This window comes from Petromyzon marinus, chromosome 30 (assembly GCF_048934315.1).
Source record: "Petromyzon marinus isolate PM22_M1 ecotype Great Lakes invasive population chromosome 30, UKy_Petmar_22M1.pri1.0, whole genome shotgun sequence".
Classification (NCBI taxonomy): Eukaryota; Metazoa; Chordata; class Hyperoartia; order Petromyzontiformes; family Petromyzontidae; genus Petromyzon; species Petromyzon marinus.
In genome coordinates, this window is record NC_133696.1 from 11164592 (window position 1) to 11183663 (window position 19072).

Below are 19072 nucleotides of genomic sequence, written 5' to 3' on the forward strand. Positions count from 1 at the left end.
TCGCCTACGCTCGTGCAAATTTTAAAATTATTCTGGATTAAAAAAAAAAAATAAATGTCGAAAAAGAGAATAGAAAATCACCTTCGCTGTATGAACCTGAAAAACCATGATGGATATCTCAACGATGTATCCAGCACACATGACCACAGCCATTTGGTGTCTCCTTGCAGCCTCTGATGCCACCATTTCATTTTAGGAAGAAAAAGCATATTCAATCCATTGCTTTTGCTAATTCGAGAAGCATATTATTTACACTGAACTAAAATATGATTGCCTTGATACATATATAAAAGCTTTCCAAAAGTGCAGGAGTTACCATGCCTTCATTGTATGAAATGTAAATAGTTATGTCCACTTGAATTGATGTGCATTAAAGAGCCACTGGGCACAACTCCTCCGAGTCTTGATATTGTCCAATTCTTCAGTAACTCTGTATAATTATAAATAGTCTGTTTGGTAGCTGACAAGTTTAACACAAATACAGAAGTACATTCTAGATTTGTTCTTATTTTTTCACCTACTTGACGTTACCGAAAGAACCAAAGAGTATAAATACAGAAGTAGCCACCTGCGCTCTGCATTTCAAGAGGGTACAATATTCAGTGTGAGAGAAAAACAAAAGCACGATTACAGCTGAGAGGCACGAAAAGGCAGCATGGTTATGAGGACAGAGAGAGAGAGACAGCCCGATTTATTTTTGATCAGCAAAATGTTTCGTGGGCATATCACCAACCTTGTTTACCCGTCATTCAATGAGCGATTTAAAAAATAAAATAAAACTGACAGCAAATTGTTGAAGCCCTGTACATTGTGCTATGTTTACATGAAGTATGTTTTGTTTGCTATATTTATTTATTTATGAATACCAAGTTTTTTTTATTTGGTGACTAATTTCTGAGTTGATAGATGCACACGTGTGCTGTATCTTTTGTGGTCCTTCCAAAGTTCGCTGCTCCGTTAAAACAACAAGTAGCCTGTCGACATTGTTTCTCTCGGTAAAGTCGGGTCGCAGTGTTCCTAAGCCTGACCCCTGACCCTTGCAGAGCACCACAAGAGCTGCGGAGCACAACTGTGCAATTATGAATCAGATATATTTTGTCATGTAACGATGATGTTAATGGTTTCAAAATGAGTCGAACATATTTGGACTTGAGTTGGTCATTGCGGAGTCCCAGAGTGTGCTGACGTAGGGAACCCCCCCAGATGTACAATTTGCTTTTGCTGCTGCTCATTTGCTTGACTGACTCTGTCTGTAAAATGTCTCTGCCTATAAGTAAAATGACTCTCTGCATGCTATAGAAGCAGACAACACCAGCCCAGCACTTGCCTTTGCTCCGCTGAGCGTAGTTCTGCTCATCACCTATGCTGGCTTTTCCAGCTTCGCTGATGTGCAGAAAAACTGTTGAGGTGAAGCAAATCCATGGCTTGTGTTGTACACCGCACCTGCACTTACCTTCATCTATCGATGCATTGATAGCATAATGTCCCTCTTCCTATATACAATAGAAATGTAAATTTTAATTTAAAGCTTTCGTGACTGCAGGGATTCATATTCTTGGTTCTTTCGGTAAAGTCACCACGTAGAAGGGAAACAAAATAATAAAAATATAAAACAATTAAATTCTCACGACGTTTCGACTGCAACGCAAGTAATCATCATCAGGCGTGAAACCCACAGCAAGAAAATTTGAAGAAGAAAAAAACGCCACTTTTTTCAATTTTCTTGCTGTGGTTTTCACAACTGATGATTGCTTGTGTTGCAGTCGAAACGTCGTGATAATTGTATTGTTTTATATTTTTATTATTTTATTGTTTCCCTTCTACAGTGAGGGAAAAAAGTATTTGATCCCCTGCTGATTTTGTACGTTTGCCCACTGACAAAAAAATGATTAGTCTATAATTTTAATTGTAGGTTTATTTTAACAGTGAGAGACAGAATAACAACACAAAAATCCAGAAAAACGCATGTCAAAATTTTTATAAATTGATTTGCATTTTAATGAGGGAAATAAGTATTTGACCCCCTTTCAATCAGAAAGATTTCTGGCGCCCAGGTGTCTTTTATACAGGTAACGAGCTGAGATTAGGAGCACACTCTTAAAGGGAGTGCTCCTAATCTCAGCTTGTTACCTGTATAAAAGACACCTGTCCACAGAAGCAATCAATCAATCAGATTCCAAACTCTCCACCATGGCCAAGACCAAAGAGCTCTCCAAGGATGTCAGGGACAAGATTGTAGACCTACACAAGGCTGGAATGGGCTACAAGACCATTGCCAAGCAGCTTGGTGAGAAGGTGACAACAGTTGGTGCGATTATTCGTAAATGGAAGAAACACAAAAGAACTGTCAACCTCCCTCGGTCTGGGGCTCCATGCAAGATGTCACCTCTTGGAGTTGCAATGATCATGAGAACGGTGAGGAATCAGCCCAGAACTACACGGGAGGATCTTGTCAATGATCTCAAGGCAGCTGGGACCATAGTCACCAAGAGAACAATTGGTAATACACTACGCCGTGAAGGACTGAAATCCTGCAGCGCCTGCAAGGTCCCCCTGCTCAAGAAAGCACGTATATATGCCCGTCTGAAGTTTGCCAATGAACATCTGAATGATTCAGAGGACAACTGGGTGAAAGTGTTGTGGTCAGATGAGACCAAAATGGAGCTCTTTGGCATCAACTCAACTCGCCGTGTTTGGAGGAGGAGGAATGCTGCCTATGACCCCAAGAACACCATCCCCACCGTCAAACATGGAGGTGGAAACATTATGCTTTGGGGGTGTTTTTCTGCTAAGGGGACAGGACAACTTCACCGCATCAAAGGGACGATGGACGGAGCCATGTACCATCAAATCTTGGGTGAGAACCTCCTTCCCTCAGCCAGGGCATTGAAAATGGGTCGTGGATGGGTATTCCAGCATGACAATGACCCAAAACACACTGCCAAGGCAACAAAGGAGTGGCCCAAGAAGAAGCACATTAAGGTCCTGGAGTAGCCTAGCCAGTCTCCAGACCTTAATCCCATAGAAAATCTGTGGAGGGAGCTGAAGGTTTGAGTTGCCAAACATCACCCTCGAAACCTTAATGACTTGGAGAAGATCTGCAAAGAGGAGTGGGACAAAATCCCTCCTGAGATGTGTGCAAACCTGGTGGCCAACTACAAGAAACGTCTGACCTCTGTGATTGCCAACAAGGGTTTTGCCACCAAGTACTAAGTCATGTTTTGCAGAGGGGTCAAATACTTATTTTCCTCATTAAAATGCAAACCAATTAATAACATTTTTGACATGCGTTTTTCTGGATTTTTTGTTGTTATTCTGTCTCTCACTGTTCAAATAAACCTACCATTAAAATTATAGACTGATCATTCTTTGTCAGTGGGCAAACGTACAAAATCAGCAGGGGATCAAATACTTTTTTCCCTCACTGTACGTGACTTTACCGAAAGAACCAAGAATATAATAGAAGTGTACTTTTCCATTCTGTGTTGCTTGGCAGTGGCTGAAGAAAATTAATTCAGAATATTCTTTGTGCAAGTTGGACCAAAGAATGCACTTTCATATCAGGGAAAGGGTTTTCAAGAGCGCCCTTATGTAAGAAACTGCACTTTTATTGTCCGGATTCCAGGAAGAGTGCTGTCTGAGATTTTGAAACTGCACACTATGTAATTTGACACAGACATCACTCATCCCAAATTAAAGTCACAGCAAAGGATCTACATGCTCGAATGAGTGAGGGCAGTTTTCATCACCAATGAGGAAGTAATTTTCCCAGCATTTTGATGGAATTCAGCCAAAGGAAACTGCCACAGATTCTAATGTGGTAATAATGCTGAAGATGAGTTATACTGCCAAATTGGCATTTTACCACCCTGGGTAATTATTTGCCAGGGTGGCCCATTTTTGTGGCAGTTTCACACCTAAATCTTATTGTTGAAAATCACCTCTAACTTTAAATGATTTCAGTTTCACACCTAAATCTTATTGTTGAAAATCACCTCTAACTTTAAATGATTTCAACAATCAAAACCTAGCATGGCTTTTTTACCTATGTTTTTCTAAAATTTTAATGGCACGAAGAACAATAATGGTCTGTTGCTTCTCGCATAGTAACATAAGCTCTGCTAACCTCATATGTATGACTATTTTAAGTTATACAATAGACCGTACTAAGCATATCCAATAAGCCATCTGCTTTCATAGCTATAAACAAAGCTGTATCATGCTCACGTATAAGTCATCTCCTACCTTCCTCCTTGCCTGTCAAAACTACCATTTCTGATGCCCAATCCACTCACCTGTCCCATCGCATGTGTCTTATTTCATAGTAAAAGTGTGCAGATTGTATATCGTTAACTGTGCGAGCACCAAAGCAAATTGGTATTTTTTTTTTAAAGAGAGTGAAATGTGTGTTAACTCAAACAAGCCACGATCGAGTGCTGCCTATAACCTGGACGGTTTCGTCAGCGTTTCTCTGGGACACGAAAGACCAAAATGACCAATTAATTACAAGGCAAGTAAGATGCACGATTACGTGGTGGAGAGAGACCTCGGTCGTTAGATCTTCACAAATAAATGCACGTGCGTGACCTGTAAACGTATCGTGACAAACGAGTCTGAGTGTTGGAGCGTCATCTCCGAGCGGTAGTGTGTCCAGGGTCCCCATTGCACACACACACACACACAGGGGGAGAGAGAGAGGGAGGGAGGTGCAAATTGAGCAGTTTTTCAACTCGGCTTGGAATTTATTTGGCGCTCATCCGCGGCGGAGGGGGGGGGGGTTTCTTTCTCCCGGACACGCGTGTGAGCAAAAGCGGCCGTTAACCTTCACTCCATCTCCTGTCAAAAGGGGACACGAGGTGTCGGGGTGCGGGGAAGTGTCGTCCAACAAAACCCCAACGACCCACGCGGCCCGTCGAAGGTCATCGTCCGGTAGCGGTTTTGACAGCGGGGTCCGTCCATCGTTATCTCTCACGCATTGCATCGTGCAGGGTGGCTGTAAAATGCATCATCCTGCGTGAAAGAATTACAATTGGACGGCAGTTTGATCTGATGTTTTAACCATTCCAGGGCAATACCCCCCTCCCTTCCCCCACTTAAAAAAAAAACCTGCATTGACCAGCGTGGTGAGGTATGGTCAAACAACCCCCAGAGCCAACACATCGTGGGAAGGCCTTCATCGAGTAGTGCAAAATAATGATTATTTCATCGGAATATTTCAAATAATAATGCTCAATGTATTAATTGCATTATGTTGGGATCCTCTATATAAAGCGTATATGTAATCCAAATGAAGACTGGTGACACCGCTCTATGTTTGAGTTAAGCAGGCCTACATCTGTAAATACTTTCATGAGGACACAGTTATCACATACGAAGGAGACATCATCACAGCGATGCACAACGCTCCTCCTGACCTCGCCTATCTGGGCTTGACCGCCTGAATCTGAAATTGTAGTTGCTGTTCTGCGTCCACCTCAGCCGTACGGAACAAGAAGTTATCATGCACGCCGCAAAGACCGACGATAAAGTTAGATACTCACGCTTCCGCCAGATCCGACATGGACACGCTACTTGCTCCTAGGTGGTCCTTGAATAATTCAGACGTGCCACCTGCATTCGAGAGAAATGTAATAACCGACGTGTTATCACGCAATCTAATTGAAATCCTTCACTGAACCTAATTATGCCTCGGCTTGTACTTTCAAGGTCGCTTCCACTCTAATACCCATCTTTAAAAGCCCTCCGCCCACTCCACTGACAAAAAATTTTTAAATGAGATGACATTTCTGGAGCGAAGTGGGGAGGAGGTCAAAAGGATGTGAAACTGAACGTACATCGCAGAAGCCTAATCAAAACATGTATTCGCTTCGGCGCTATAAACTTACCTCTCTGCCACGTGCGGTGGCATCTGGTTGTGAACCTCTAAGACGACAAAAATGTGTATCTGCATGTCGGCAAACGTGAATGACCGGATATCTGTTGAACGGATATCTGTTTAACTCTAACACGCGTATGCTGTGAATGCGATTGCTCTTCCCCCTTTTCTCCCCTCTATGTTTATTATTTTCCCCTTTGTTCTCTGTTCCCCTGATGCATGTTGCTTGCAGGGGTTGTCCTATCTAGTGGATGATCCATACTGTTCCATCCCTGCTGCACGGGCTACAAAGGTACAGGATTTGTAACTGTCTGTTGTTGCGTCCCGTGTTGTGCTCGAGTCTTTGTCGTCTCCGCAGTCTTTTCAGTTGCCTTATGCAGTATTTTAATTTGAGTCTTTTTCGCCGTATTCCCTTAAATGTGCTTTGTGCTTCCGACTGCGAGTGTTTTAAATCCGCACCTCCGGTTAGCACGGTTGGCTACGTATGGTGCGAGAGAAGCTCAGCATACGCACATACATACAATTTATACAAAATGTGATTTGCCCTGTGCTAGGGGATGACAGGCAGATATCAGAACACACACGTTCGTTCAAATGGTTATCTTGTGCCGAGTAAATATTTAATTATTTAGCACTCGGATTGAAGGGAACATATTGTCAATAATGGTTTCAGGCAATATTCCGACTAAGCTCCTCATGTCACACTGAGATACTAATTACTGTGGGTGATTTAAAGAGAAAATAAAAAATATAAGCAAGATAAATATTTTCAACTATGAACACAACAGCCTACCTAAATCTTACCATTTAGTATACTGTGTATGCATTGTAACAACAGTTGCATACAAGAAGGGTGGTATGTCGTTTTAATATCTACTGTGACATGGTACCCATTAATACTCCAATTACATAAGCACTAACATATTTACGAATCGTGTTGTTTTCATAATTCTCTAAATGTTCAATTTCCAAAAACTGAATCAGTGTCTTTTGCAATACAATCATACTGTACATATATACATTGCTTAAAACAATGATACTGTGTAAGCTAAATTAATAGTAGCAAGCCTCAAAGTTCTTAAAGTATCGAAATAAATCACAACACAATCCTATGCAGTGAAGAGGGCATTCCCTCCTCTAAGACCGGTGTGTGCCACTGCCTTTTAGACGCATAATCGCAGTGTGCGAATCTTAGGTAATAAGCGTTGAGTTATCTGTTTACAGGGCCACTTTATGTGCGTAAATTCATATCGAGACATTCTCATAAAGTGTAAATATTACCGTCGAGTAACCCAGCCATTGCGCAGGTGACGTTATTTTGAATAGGTTCTGTTTCCAGCCAGATGGATGCAATGGTAGTCGTCAAATGATCACAGTGACAGCTGTGCACATGGGACTCGCTTAACATCGCTTCATTTGCTTCCACATCTGGCTGTTTATTTGAAGACACCGATGGAAAAAAAAAATCACCCTCGTGATAAATGTGTTACCCATCACGATAACAAAATTCATACGAATTCAAACACACACTCGGTCGAATGCTCTCTGTGTGGTTTTATTTGCAGGGCGGGTGACCTGGTCTTGTCGATGTATTTCGCATAAACTGTCATGTTCAAAGTATTTTCGAATATCTGTCCAGCAGGACATGACTAGTAGGCACATGCTGTATATTAACACAATCTGCTCTTTCCCTTTGGAAGATCGGAAAGGCACTGCAAGGGAGAATCTGATTTATTAATTACTATTTATTAATTCTGCTAATGTAAGTTCTTGCCATGCAAACAACACCAGCATCAAGAATGCCAATATTTCGGCTATTAGTTGTTTTCAGTCCGTTCAACTCTTGTTCTCTTCCTATTCACTGTTAATTTCTGGCTAAGACTAAAATGCTACATGAGCATTAAAATCCCATGTTTATGTAAATTACTGCCACCCTTGACAATCCACTTTCTAAATGTTCGCGTCCTTGAGACTTCTCAAAAGGTAGGTTACTACGTTTGAGTCAGACGCTCGCAAGAAAAAGCGTAACTACATATTGTTTAAAGCATCATCATTTGAAGGAAAGCTCTCACAAATGATAATACGTATCTTTGAAGTGGCATTTTCACATCACAGTAGCAAAATTATATATCCATGTCATTAGCACCAACACGTTACAATACACCACAAATTACCGGATCATTTTTCTTCTGGGGCGTGTACAGGTGTGCCTTTGAACTTGTGTGGTGTCTGAGCCGCATGCTTTGCCGTTGTAATGCAGCTGAACAAAAAACCGGCGGCTCAAACCCAGTGACGTGTGACCGTGTTGTACTGGCTGTGGTCTCAAAGCACGAGTGCCGTTTAAAGACGACGTCTCACTGAATATTGCACATGGCAAACACACATGCCCATTTATAAAGGAGAAGCGGAAAGTATACGCTTGAGAAGCTCGTGACATCCTAATTTCATGGTGTCGGCGCACATCCTCCCGGGATTTATACAACTTGCATCTGAGCCTGATAATGCCGCTTGAAGTAAATTTAATATTTTCGTTCGGGCTCATTGTCCATGGAATATATTGTACGTATATCTATGCTATGGATTTTAGGACATTTAACTGCAGTATTTCATCAAGTGGACTGGTCCTTTTTTGCGATCACTCTCAATTTGGATTACAGTACACGAAGAAGCCCATTCAACAAGTGCAAGGGAACTGGATATTATATATATGCCACGTTCCACTGCAGACAAGGATTAGCACAATAGTCTTCTGTGGGTTGCTGTTCCGGGCATCTGGCATCATATTGCAGATCACTGGATCTGGTTCAGTGACGATGATGAACCATCCGGCTGTGTAGTGCAACCTTTGTGAATTTAGAATCTAAGTGGCTGCAGGTGCATCGCATGACCAAATGTTCCCAACAATTTTCATGGGTGGGAGGGTGAAGGGGGGCACGGAGGGGGGCCGAGGCATTGCTGGGATGTTCGGCGCCAGGACCTCCTGGCAGGGCTGATCCATTCATTAATTTATGAGGTCACCCAGATATTCTGGTGGGGCTACTGCGCTTACCACTGAGCCCGCTCGTACGTACGTACGTATGTGCTTGACGGGTCCTATTCTCAGAACCGAACCGGTCATTTCTGTGGGGAATTACCAAAGGCATCTGTCATCCTGTAAAGTTGGAAATTGGGGACTTTTGTGATACGATTTGCAGAAGCAGGATGTTGGGTGCCGATGTCAATCCACAAATGTGTGCACGATTTTAAAGTTCACGGCAACAAATTCGGGAACAGAGAAACTCATTCACCGTAAGGTATAGATAAATAATGACTTCACTTGCCTCTGCACCGTAAGGGATAGATAAATAAATAATTGGCTTCAATTGTCTTTGCACCCATTCAGTGTTCACTTCAAAGTAGCGTTTAAATCCTCAAAAAAATAATTTGTTGCAATGCAATTATTGAAAACCCTACGCAATAATTGGACTGAAACCTAAGTTAATTGAATGCCAAGATAACTTAATACAAAGCTAATGCCAAGGTAATTGAATGCCAAGATAATTCAATGCTGACCTCACTGGAATACCTTCCTCCTCCGGTGTGATTGCAATGCATAATTTTCCCCCCGAAAAAGCGTACATCTTGATCTTCGCGATTTATCAATTGGAACTCTGATTTTCCCCCCGTGTTCTTGTATGCAATGTTAGTCGTGCCAGTGATTGCGCTGATACAATTCCTGATCCCCTCGTCCTGCACTTTACTGGTACGAAGACGCAGACGTTGCCTTCATAATTTTGGTCCCCACCAAAAACATTTCATAATATTCCTTTTACTGTGTCTAACTGTACCGTAATTAGTTTTGTTTTTATATTCTGCGAAACAGGACATGCCACACACCGCTGGACCTTCATAATGCTCTGACCACTCTTGTAATTCTCTGCACATAAATCTAATATATGTTCTATCTGACCAGATAAGCTGTCATAAATGTCACAAATCTAATCTCAGATTGGTGTCAACTCAGTTCTTCCTCTCTCCCCACGCAGTCGATGAGTACCACTCTGTGGAAAGGCAACAGCAATCGACCTTCAAATAATTTTGTCTCTGCCAGACATATGAATGTGGCCTATAAACAGAAGGGGATGAGTCCCTCCCCACACTGAAACCTAAACGCGTTTAGATGTTTTTTGCGAACAACTCCCAAGATATTTGTAGCCACACAACCAAGATTTGCCTCCCACCATCCACATCGTTTAAACTCCACTTGTTGTGCCCTCATTGCTAACGCTGTCTCCCTGAGAAGAGATAGTCAATACTGTAGTGGTTGGAAGCGCCCAGCCGGCCGGCCTGTCGTCTCGCGTTGCCTACGCCAGATCGAGACGACCTCTCTGCTCCTCTGGAGACCTGGACTCCTCCTTCTCCTCTCCCTGCTGCTGCTGCCGCTGCCACTGCAGCCACCCGGAGTGGAGGGCACTACAACCACTTACCGGTCACGTGCAAGAGTAGTGGACGTAGCAGGAATTGCCCACGAATATTTCAACCTGATCTTTTGTTTGAAAGTAACACCGCAACCACTTTGTAATCGTCGTGACACACTGACTTTGGCAAAAGACATGAAAATGAATGCACACATATGGACGGACATGAATTATAAGCATTGACCGATCCCACACTTTCGGAGGCTTTCAGAATATATGTCACAAAATGGACGCCGTGAATTCCATTTGGCAGTGTCAAGCGGCAACTCCGCGATAATGCGAGGTGAATTCCAAGCGCTGGTTTGAATGTGTTCTCACGCCAGGCGTTTAAAGTCCGTGACGAGCCGTCTGGGCTCGAACATTTCGGCTTGCTCATGTCGTCGGTCATTTAAATTCAGTGATGTGCCACTGTGACCTTCCAACTACCCCAGCCAGGGCCTCTTCGCCTCAATGTTCGAGGAGGGCACAGTCTGACAGACTTAAAATCATCTCTTTCACTTGACCCACCTCCATCCGGGATTTTCCGCGTGGAGCGTATGGCAGAAAAATATAAATTGATATCAATAAAAATGAGAAATAATTTATCCTCAATCCAATAAGGGGTCTACAAACTTCAGTGCACGCTGCACATGCACAGTATTACAGAGACACATTTTAATATTTTGTCATCCATAATTAAACAAGTATTGTAGTACCTAAGATCGAAACAGGAGGAGGATTTCTCCACAACTCCAGCTGTCACCTGATGATGCTGGTTGTAATTACCGGCAAAACTTCACAGTACTCGAATGGTAAATGTTGTGGGTTTACTCTCCAACACACCGGTGTGCTGAACTAGTAACGAATTGGCATGTTTTGTTTACGTGACAAACCTTACTAATTGCCTGTGTCGGGTGGTGGCGGGTTTAACGGGATCTAACTTTGCATTACATGTACAGTACGTAGTATATTCAACGTAAATTACTGCACTAATAAGCAATTTCTGAAATATTTCAACTTCGTACTTTTCAGAAAAAGTATCAGCACTTGTGAACCAAAAAATTTCGTTATTAAGTATTGTTTTTGGAGAGAAGACGAACGAAAGATACAATTGTTGATTCATAGGCCTGTACATCATGAGCACCGTCTCCTCCACTTGCAATGTACGGGACAATTTTAACTAGACGTTGGCATTCTGCCGTCTGCTCTTGTGCCGAACATATCATGGGAGCTTTTTTTTCCCCTCAATTTCGTTACTACTAAAACTGCGGAGGCCTTGATCGGCCGGCGACAGACCTCCAGTGCTTCGAGCCGCTGTCGAGGAACTGCAAGTCGCACCAAATAAAACAAAGTGACTCAGTTGATAGTAACTTTCTAATGCTCCTTTCCCATTTGCTAAGAGGGCCACAAATACTGAAGCCATAAAAAGCGTGCAGACATACAATTTGAGCGATTGTAATATAACACGGCATCATCTTCGCAAGCTTGGAATTGTAAAGTGTGCCGATGACTGGAGGCTGGACCCACTTGAAAGTTGAAATGTACCCAGAGACCGAGTATTCTGTTCTATTTTGAAATGAGAAAATCGGCTCTTGTTCACCCCGGTGCAGGACGTCCGATATCGGACATGCCATCTCCTCCAAAGTACTATATAATTATGTTTGCAAAATGTCATTGCATTGTAAAGTTTTTTTCATTCAAGCGTGCGAGACATTGCCTTTAACTGATTGGGGCAGGAAAAATTGAGAAAGTTAGCTGCTAGGCCAGTTTGCCGCCCGTAATTTAAAACTTATCTACGATGATCTATGTCCACAACTTCACTATGCAAAGGCCTATGCAATAATACCCATGTTACCACAACAATGCCCGAGGGGTTATTGCTTATTAAACACATAAGCAACAATGTTTTCATTAGAGGTGTCCTCTGGGTTAGAATTTCACAATCCATTTACGTTGTAGCTTCAGGATATAGGACCCCAAGATTGCCTACACACACACACTAAGCCCCGATCTGTAAATCCACTTGTTAACCTTATTGGGTAAATTGTAGGCATTGTGGTTAAGGAGATATGCAGTCGTTAATTTGTGTAAAGAGGCACAGTTCTGATTAACACGTAGGCTTTCGCGAACAAAATTATCCATAATAGAGGGGTTTTTGGGTTAGATCGCATAAATATATATGTGTCGTTAAACCCGCCACCATCCGACAGCCACTTAGCATGGTTTGTCACGTAAACAAAACATACCAATTCGTTACTCGGTCAGCACACCATTGTGTTGGAGGGTGCTTAAGGAACAATTCTGTTCAACTTATCCACCGCACTGCAGCATTCTGCAATGAGCTTCAGTCTCATGGTTGGCAGAGCGTGAAGTCAGCCGCGAGACCCCATTGCGGCTGTAGAAAGAGCTAACGAGGCAGGAAAGGACAGCAGGTCGTACGTGCTGGAATTAAAAAACACATTTAACCTCCCCCCCCCTCCAACAAAGTCAGCTGTGAAGGAAAGGACAGGGAAATTAAAGTGCAGAGAATGCCACCAGCACGACTGAGCCGCGCGGAGCGTGCGCACTGAAGTTCGAGGAGAGGTTTAAACAACAAACAAAAAAACACTAAACTTCCAAAAGCTTTGTTAGCCGACAGCTGATCGGGCGGCGAGAACATACACTAAGTGCCTCCTCAAAGGAGGGGCTAAATTGAGGAGCGATATTTTCAAGATGTATTGCGGGAATAAGTACGTTTAGCGGGCATCGTTATGTGCGGTTCGATGTGTTACCGAGGGCGTTTGCGCTCAGTATAAAATATTCACCGCCCCGCAGAATACGGTGAAGCAGAGCGATGCATTTCACAGCGCTTGGCACGCGTTTTTCAGCGGCAATCCGGATATCGGTCAGCCTTGACGCATCGGCGCGCTGTGTTAACTAGCGGGGGTGAGCGTCTCTCTGCGTGCGTGCAAGCAAGCGACAGCCAACACGGGGACTGCCCCATCTCCCTCTGCCCTCGCGGTTAAACGCGTTGCTTGCCCTTCCCAATTGTTATTTCACGTCTCACTTGATTTTCTCACTGGCTTTGGCCAATAGGCGGTGTAACACTTCCCCCCCTCGCCCCCCTCGCGCCTGGCAGAGTGGAGATTTAGCCTGCTTCAAAATTCCACGGCCGCACGCGGTAAATGTAAATCGTCAGCTGTGTTGCCCGCTACACGGTCACTGGCGCCGAAGAAGCCCATCCATAGTCGCTGCTGTTTAGCAAATTCAGCTCTTCGTGTTTTAACGTTAAAAAAGAAATATTTTTTTAAAAAATTTAAAGAAAAACTCTGGAGGGTTATCTGCCCAGCGTGGATGAGCGAGTGTTTGACAGATCTTCTTTCTCAAGCGTGGTGGCTGCTGTTATCAGGCTGCTCTTGCAGTTGGCTGGAGAGGCCTCGGCTATGGGTCGAGACATCATTATTATTATTATTTTTTTATAAGCTCGGAGTGATAGCCATCAGGACATTTTATAGAAAGAGTGCTCATGTGCAGGATACAGCAAGGGTTACGAGGAGGGGGATAATGATGCCACCTGACAAATCAGATTCACAAGCAAAGTATCGTTTTACGTGTCGTTTAAATGCATATTTCCCTGAACTCCTGACAGAATTGCACTCCATTTGTTACGATAATAACGTTTAGTTTTATACGTAGCGTCTTCGTTCGTCCAAATTGCATCTCACAATCGCTGAGGAACCGCACACAAGCTGGCAGGCAGCCAGGCAGTGAGCCCGAAACCAGAATTTGCCGCAGTCCTCTATATATTTGGACATTTCCATCGTCAGCTACATTAGGTTGAAAAGTGACTTTAATAATAATGATCATTTATTTAATTCACGTCAACCTTGGGTGGAGAGATAATAATTCAAATGACATTTTTTTGTATGTACTCTCTCACTTGCTTCCTGAATATACACAAGGCGTCCAGGCCCATTGATGAGTGTGAGATGAAACCGAACACCTCCTCCATGCCCAGGGAAAGGGAGCTTCGCAACGTTTGTGCGATCCAACAACCCTCTCAACGAATCGATCGCAGGCTTGCGCCTCCACCGCCCGACTGGTTTTATAGCACGCACAACCAGCAATGTACACCAGCCTTGTAAGGTTGAGAGTTCCAGCCTTACAGATTGGCAATTTTATCTTGCTTTATGATTCGCGCTTATTTAGTCTCGAGATGTAAAACCGCCAAGGGGGGTGGAGGAGCGCTCTTTGACTGGTTGCCGGTTGTACTCGGACTGGAAAAAACATCGTTCTGGCAGCAGCAGCAGGGAGAGGAGTGATTTTTGCGAGAGAATGAGAATCATGACAGAATTATAAACGGAGCACACAATCCATACCACTCGTGCAATCACTGCTCACGTAATTTGACTTTTAGTTGATGTTGAGTGAGGATTCCGCTAGTGCTGATGCTGCTGCTAAGGTGTAATAGCCCGCACGCTGGCGTTGCAATCCCGATTCAAATTGATCTTCCGGCGCGACAGTTGATATGATGGTGCAAGTTTTTTTTATAGTTTAAATACCCCCCCCCCGCCCACACACACACTCAGCAGTATTAATGGATCCACCATCGCAGCAGGTCGTGCCTGGTGGAGCAAAATGTGGGTAGCATTGTGTTTTAGTAATGAGAAGCCATGCGCTGAAAACCCGGTGACCAGAGTTTCACTCTCGGCCACGGCTACCACGAGAGCTTCATACTTGTGGCAAAACATTGTTTTGCGTGTTTTTGCCACAAGTATGTGTGGTTCGTGCAGACTTGATGCCTTGCAAAAGGTATCTATTAGGTGATTGGACATCTGAACACCTGTTTTATTGCCAGAAAGGTGTAAAACCTTTATTTTATATATACTGGCAAAAAGGTCCCGGAGATAATATTTTCATCGTCCGTTACGTTACGTTGAGAAGTCACTTAGAAGAGAATTAACATTTAATTCACGTCATGTTTGGGTATGGATATGATCATTCAAGTTACCTTTTTTGAAATTCACTCTCTTGATTGTTTTGTGAATATACAACGAATGTTCCGGGCTTTAAAACCTTTTTTTATCACAAGCAAAATATTTGTACTTACACTGCAGTTACGAGACGAGATTACTTTTGTTAATTTAAAATGCCAGCATGAAACATTTATTTACGTGAAGATCAGCTTTATTTTTTTTATTAATTATTGAGCATCCTAGCCATTTGCTGTCAGGTGCTGTTAAACACAATCTTAATTGAGGAAGGTTTATAAACCTTATAGTCTGAGGAACGCAGAGGCAGGAAATAGCAGATGTTGCAACTACAGAAAGATCTGTATTTCAATGCACTTCTACATCACTGGATACAAGATTGATGCCGACTGGCTAATGGGATGCTGACTGCATTACCACGCTACTAAGGCACATTTAATTGATTTTTTTTGTTCCAGTGCTACGAAAATATCCCATCGCTCTTACAGTGCCCAATATGATTGTTTAAAAGGACCTTGCATTGATTGTTTTCGATTCCATTTTCTAAAGTTGTAAGTCGAGACAAAATATTCATCACGTCCTTTCTCAGTTTTGTTTTTTTTCCCACAATATTGTCAGTGGGGAAAATTAACTATTTTGGTTGCGTAATATTTTCGTAAGTGTACGTTCCTTTTGAAATGGTGGTCTGTTGAATGCTCCCTTGTCGACAATTATTTAACATTATTTTGTTTGTGCTCACATTTACCATTTTTTTTTTATAAAGTACATTACATTTTGAAATTCGCACAACTTGAAAGTGATGAGAATTAATTATCCACAGAGGTATACTATATTAGAAAAATAATGTAAACTTTAATGCTTTTTGTACTCGTCCAAGTGGAACAGTACCAACAGGCACAATAAGATGTGAAAATTATTTTTTAACTAGATATCACTCTCCAGAGTACACCATAACTCCCGGGTGTTTTGCTGTGGTTTAAACCACCCGCCTGTTTTTAACTGTTTAGATGATGACGTTGAGGGTGATTGTGAATATGATAGTGCTGACAATTAAAGAGCAGTGGTAACGCTCTTATCCTTGTACGGGATATATTGCGCAACTATAAAGGAAAGATTGAGATTTAAATACGGTTTACTCAACTCGTATGTTATTGTTTGCGATAAGCAAGAGCGTCTGTGTCAAAAAGGGCGTATTTATTTCAGATCAGTCTTGACGTTGCAACGGTTATTTCATCAATTTTCTCACGTGAGCATTGTAAAGACTGACCAAACTGCAAAGAGCTTTGAACGATTACGAGTATCCAACCTGATCGGGACATTTGATTTCATAGCATCACTTTGGAACGTGGTCATCCCGAGGGGCCCAAATCGGTGTGAAACGGTGGTCCAGAAGATTTATATTTGAAATAGATTAAGTTTAATGTAATTTTCATTCATGCCCTATTCTCAATGGTTATGTTCAATTCATACGCACACACTTCGAATTCAAACATTTGTATATTTTTACAAACGATATAAATCGAGAGAACGCGCGCAAAAAAAAACACGCGTCGTCACATGCCATGCGGCGAGGGATCCACAGCTGGGCTCTTCTTAAGGCGTAAACAATGACTGCGTCCGCGTGCGCCGTGCACAGTTTTCACGCCACGCACCGTCACCGCTCACGCCCGTGTCCCGTGTGCACGCGTGTACGCCGGCAGAACCACGAGTTCGTGGACGAGAAGGTGTTCGAGGACAACTGCCTGGAGGGATCCGTGGGACACCGCACGCCCAGCCGCAGCCCCTCGCTCTCCTCCCACATGCACAGCCTCACGGGCACGTGCTGCTCCCGCCGGGGGAACAAAAAGGCCTTCCGCCTGCCCAACTCCAACATCTCTGGCAGCGGCGTCGGCAGCGCGCAGGAGCTCAACACCATCCAGATCCGCTCGCTGGAGCGAGCCACGCATTTGCCCAACAGGTGAGGGTGCCGCTTAGAGGATTGGCCAAGTGGCCAGGGGGTGGGGGGCGTGGTAGAGATGCCCGCTCGGGCGTAGGGGGACGGGCGTCTGAGCGCAAACCACGTGGCCGATCGCGAGCTTCGCCAGCAAGGCGTTAAATCTGGCGCTCGCGCCCAGGGAGTTTGTTTAAGTGCAATAATTAACGGTGATTAAATCTGGTGCCACGTGTAATTCACGTAATTCCCTCGGCGGTATCCGTTTATAGCAGAAACTAAAACAAAATCTGCCTAGTAGATTGAGTACCACCGTATTTGCTCGGTGTTCGTCAAAGGGTTGAGCTAAACATTTCACGCTACGCTCATATTTTTGTCTTCAATTCCTAACAGCAACAAAAATAATAAGAGTTACAGCTTCTACAGCGCCTTCCATAAAATCTCAAGACGCTTCAGATCAATGGCCTTTGGGCCATTTGGGTAAGAAGTGGCCGAGTTAAAACAGAAAAGACCTTCTGAAAGAAAGAGTTTTTAGGCTGCGACTTGAAGATTCTCAACTGAGCCCGACTCCCTGGACAGACTTCGCCAGAGTGTTCTAGCTTTGGGGGTGCCTTAATGAAGACATCAAGAGAACACATTCCTTAGCCACCATGGTGGCGACATGTTATCTCCCTTGCCTGCTATGCAGGAAGCCGTGGGTTCGATCCCGATCCCGACCCTGACGCGTGCATATTTTCAGTTTGCATGTTCTTTCCGCGGACGCGTGTATTTTCCTCTGGATCCCCCAGTTTGTTTTTTTCCCCTCCACATTTAGAAGCACGCGTTTAGAGTAGTTGGCTATTGCTATAAATGTGCACGTGACAAGCCACTTCGCTGAGTTATCATTTGTGGCCAGGTTGCTTCTGAAAAAGAGATGTATAGCTCAGCGTGCCTTACCCCGTAAAATAAAATTAAAAAAAATATTTTATCGTGTTGATATGTTTATCAAAGGTGTGGTTGTGCCTCATGCTTTATATCGGCACATAGCACTGTTAATATTCCGAAACGAAAACCTTGCCCAAGCGAGGGATTAATTTAACATAATTAGAAAAAGTGAGCCAACATTTTTCAGCGTGAACCTATGTTTCATGCCTGTAAGGTTGCTTTTCACCTGTCATTCTTAATGCGCCTATCACGTGTTAGCCAGCAGTGTTAACACACCAACTATGCCAAGCAGGCATTTATATGTATTTCTTTTTTAAAGAGAAATTTGCCAAGTTAATTATTCACAATTATATTATATTAAATCATGGCCAATGTTCATCAGTCCAGATTATTATTTTTCATTTAAAATAAGGCACAATGAATCGTGATTTGTGGGTAATATTTTGAATTTAAATTCTTATTTTTAACGTATCAATCGTGGGCTGTCAGAACATTCTGTCCACAATTTTTTGGTGAAAAAAAACAGACAAAATTGCTCAATTATGTGTCACATTTGCTGCGACACATAAGTGGAAACTGCTATTCTGCCAAACATGAATTATAAGGCTTCTCGTAGCATAAATGTGATTCAATGTTTGAGAGAAGCTACCCTGGTGTCATGGGTATCACACTGGACTTGCAATCCAGAAATCGTCCAATTGGATATGGCACGGCAGTTGAATGAAATGGGAAAGTCTCTAAAACCCACCCCCTCTGTCCACACAGCAGTATCAATGGGTTCGCCTACAGTTAGTTGGTCAACAGGTCACGTGTGGTGGGGTAAAGTGTGGGCACTCCCATCTCCTCTTTCAAGAGCCTCTGGCCAATGTGGAAGATTAGGCCAAATACACTTTAGAGGGGGCTCTAGAGAGCTCACTCGAGTGGAGGCCCTTTCACC

General features: G+C 43.2%; 1 protein-coding gene across 4 annotated transcripts in view; it reads left to right on the forward strand.

Annotated features, from left to right (window-relative positions):
- The window catches only part of KCND1 (potassium voltage-gated channel subfamily D member 1), a 500895-nt gene that overhangs the window by 475617 nt on the left and 6206 nt on the right, over nt 1-19072 (forward strand). For 2 of the 4 annotated variants that reach the window (XM_032963620.2, XM_032963621.1), the window contains exons 5-6: nt 6108-6167; nt 16982-17238. In XM_032963620.2, coding sequence (XP_032819511.1) covers nt 6108-6167; nt 16982-17238 — 317 coding nt within the window. The remainder of the gene's footprint in view (nt 1-6107; nt 6168-16981; nt 17239-19072) is intronic. The other 2 variants (XM_032963622.2, XM_032963623.2) reach the window with 1 other exon arrangement.